The sequence below is a fragment of the Trichinella spiralis genome, assembly GCF_000181795.1.
Source record: "Trichinella spiralis strain ISS 195 chromosome Unknown Scfld452, whole genome shotgun sequence".
NCBI classification, from domain to species: domain Eukaryota; kingdom Metazoa; phylum Nematoda; class Enoplea; order Trichinellida; family Trichinellidae; genus Trichinella; species Trichinella spiralis.
In genome coordinates this window covers 1-1,110 of record NW_003527391.1, presented here as the reverse complement: position 1 = coordinate 1,110, position 1,110 = coordinate 1, and the positions used below count along the sequence as shown (strand labels likewise).

The window sequence follows — 1,110 nt, the reverse complement described above, 5'->3', positions numbered from 1 at the left end:
TGGGGAAATAAACCCGGTGTCCAATTGGCCAGTGGGCTTTTTAACCGCATAAAAATATAAAATGACCCAACTTAATCAAGTTGTTTTAACATTACTGTCTGGCTGGTCGAGGATAAAGCGGATTACCGCATCCAAAGTTTCGGTTGGACAATGGGCCTTCCACCATTTGAATTCCTAGCACCATCCAAACAGTGGTAGGTTAAGCCATATTCGTTCATTAGTTAATTTGTGCCTAACGGCCACCGAAATCGGAGGCTGCATGCCCACACCAAAATACGGTGCCACTAGTGTTTGTATAGTTAGAAAGTAAACTACGCAAAAGTAGTAAAATTATTTTCACTTACCTATTATTTCAGGAGATGACATTTCTGGTTTCCAGTAAACACTAAAACCCCCCATTATTTCCTTTAGGAGTTAACTGAAAATCTACAAAACCAGGCGTCGTTTCATCATCGCCCTGCCATATTGATGGAGTGTCAGTCATCAATGTAGTGGGTCCACTATACGATGGGTCGAATGGAGATAGACGCTTCAATTCAGTAGGTTCATTAATAACGATTGGCCTTTTTTGAAGGTCAAAATCAGATGTAGAATAAACAATCCCTACATCATTTTCAGCTAATGTTGGAGTAGTAATTTGCAGAGACGTCATATGAGGAAGATTCGGATGCACAGTTATGTCTTCATTATTTGAGGCAGAAGATTGCTTATTGAGCAGAGTCGTATTTGTGCTTTCATCAGTTTCACTTAAAGTGTGAGCTTCTTCTTCTTCGTCGGTTCTTCCAAATTCTTCTTCAGGTTGAAATTCAGAACTTTTATTATTGAGGTAACTCATTGTTTAAGTTGACAAAAAAAACAGTCACCAAATAATAATTTTCGAGTCACAGGCATTAAAGTGGTGAGGAATATTTCAAGGTTCTTATTTTATTCAGGAATGTTATCATAATCATTAGTATGATACGGATACTTTTTCGTAACATTCTTTAAATTAGAATGTGATATCATATAAACATTTGTTTCATATAAAGTAGTTTGACCACCCAAGTTAACATTGTAAGAAGGCGGTACAGGAAGTGATCGCCACAAAACTGTGGTAGGTCCTCATCCACG

The 1,110-nt window shown here is 37.8% G+C and overlaps 1 protein-coding gene across 1 annotated transcript; it reads right to left on the bottom strand.

The window, feature by feature from the left end:
* Window positions 1-430: 430 nt before the first annotated feature.
* Window positions 431-835, bottom strand: Tsp_15419 (conserved hypothetical protein; the record flags this gene model as incomplete). Its single annotated transcript, XM_003370843.1, has 1 exon — window positions 431-835. A coding segment is annotated over exon 1 (405 nt), but the record flags the coding sequence as incomplete, so codon positions are not given.
* Window positions 836-1,110: the final 275 nt, after the last annotated feature.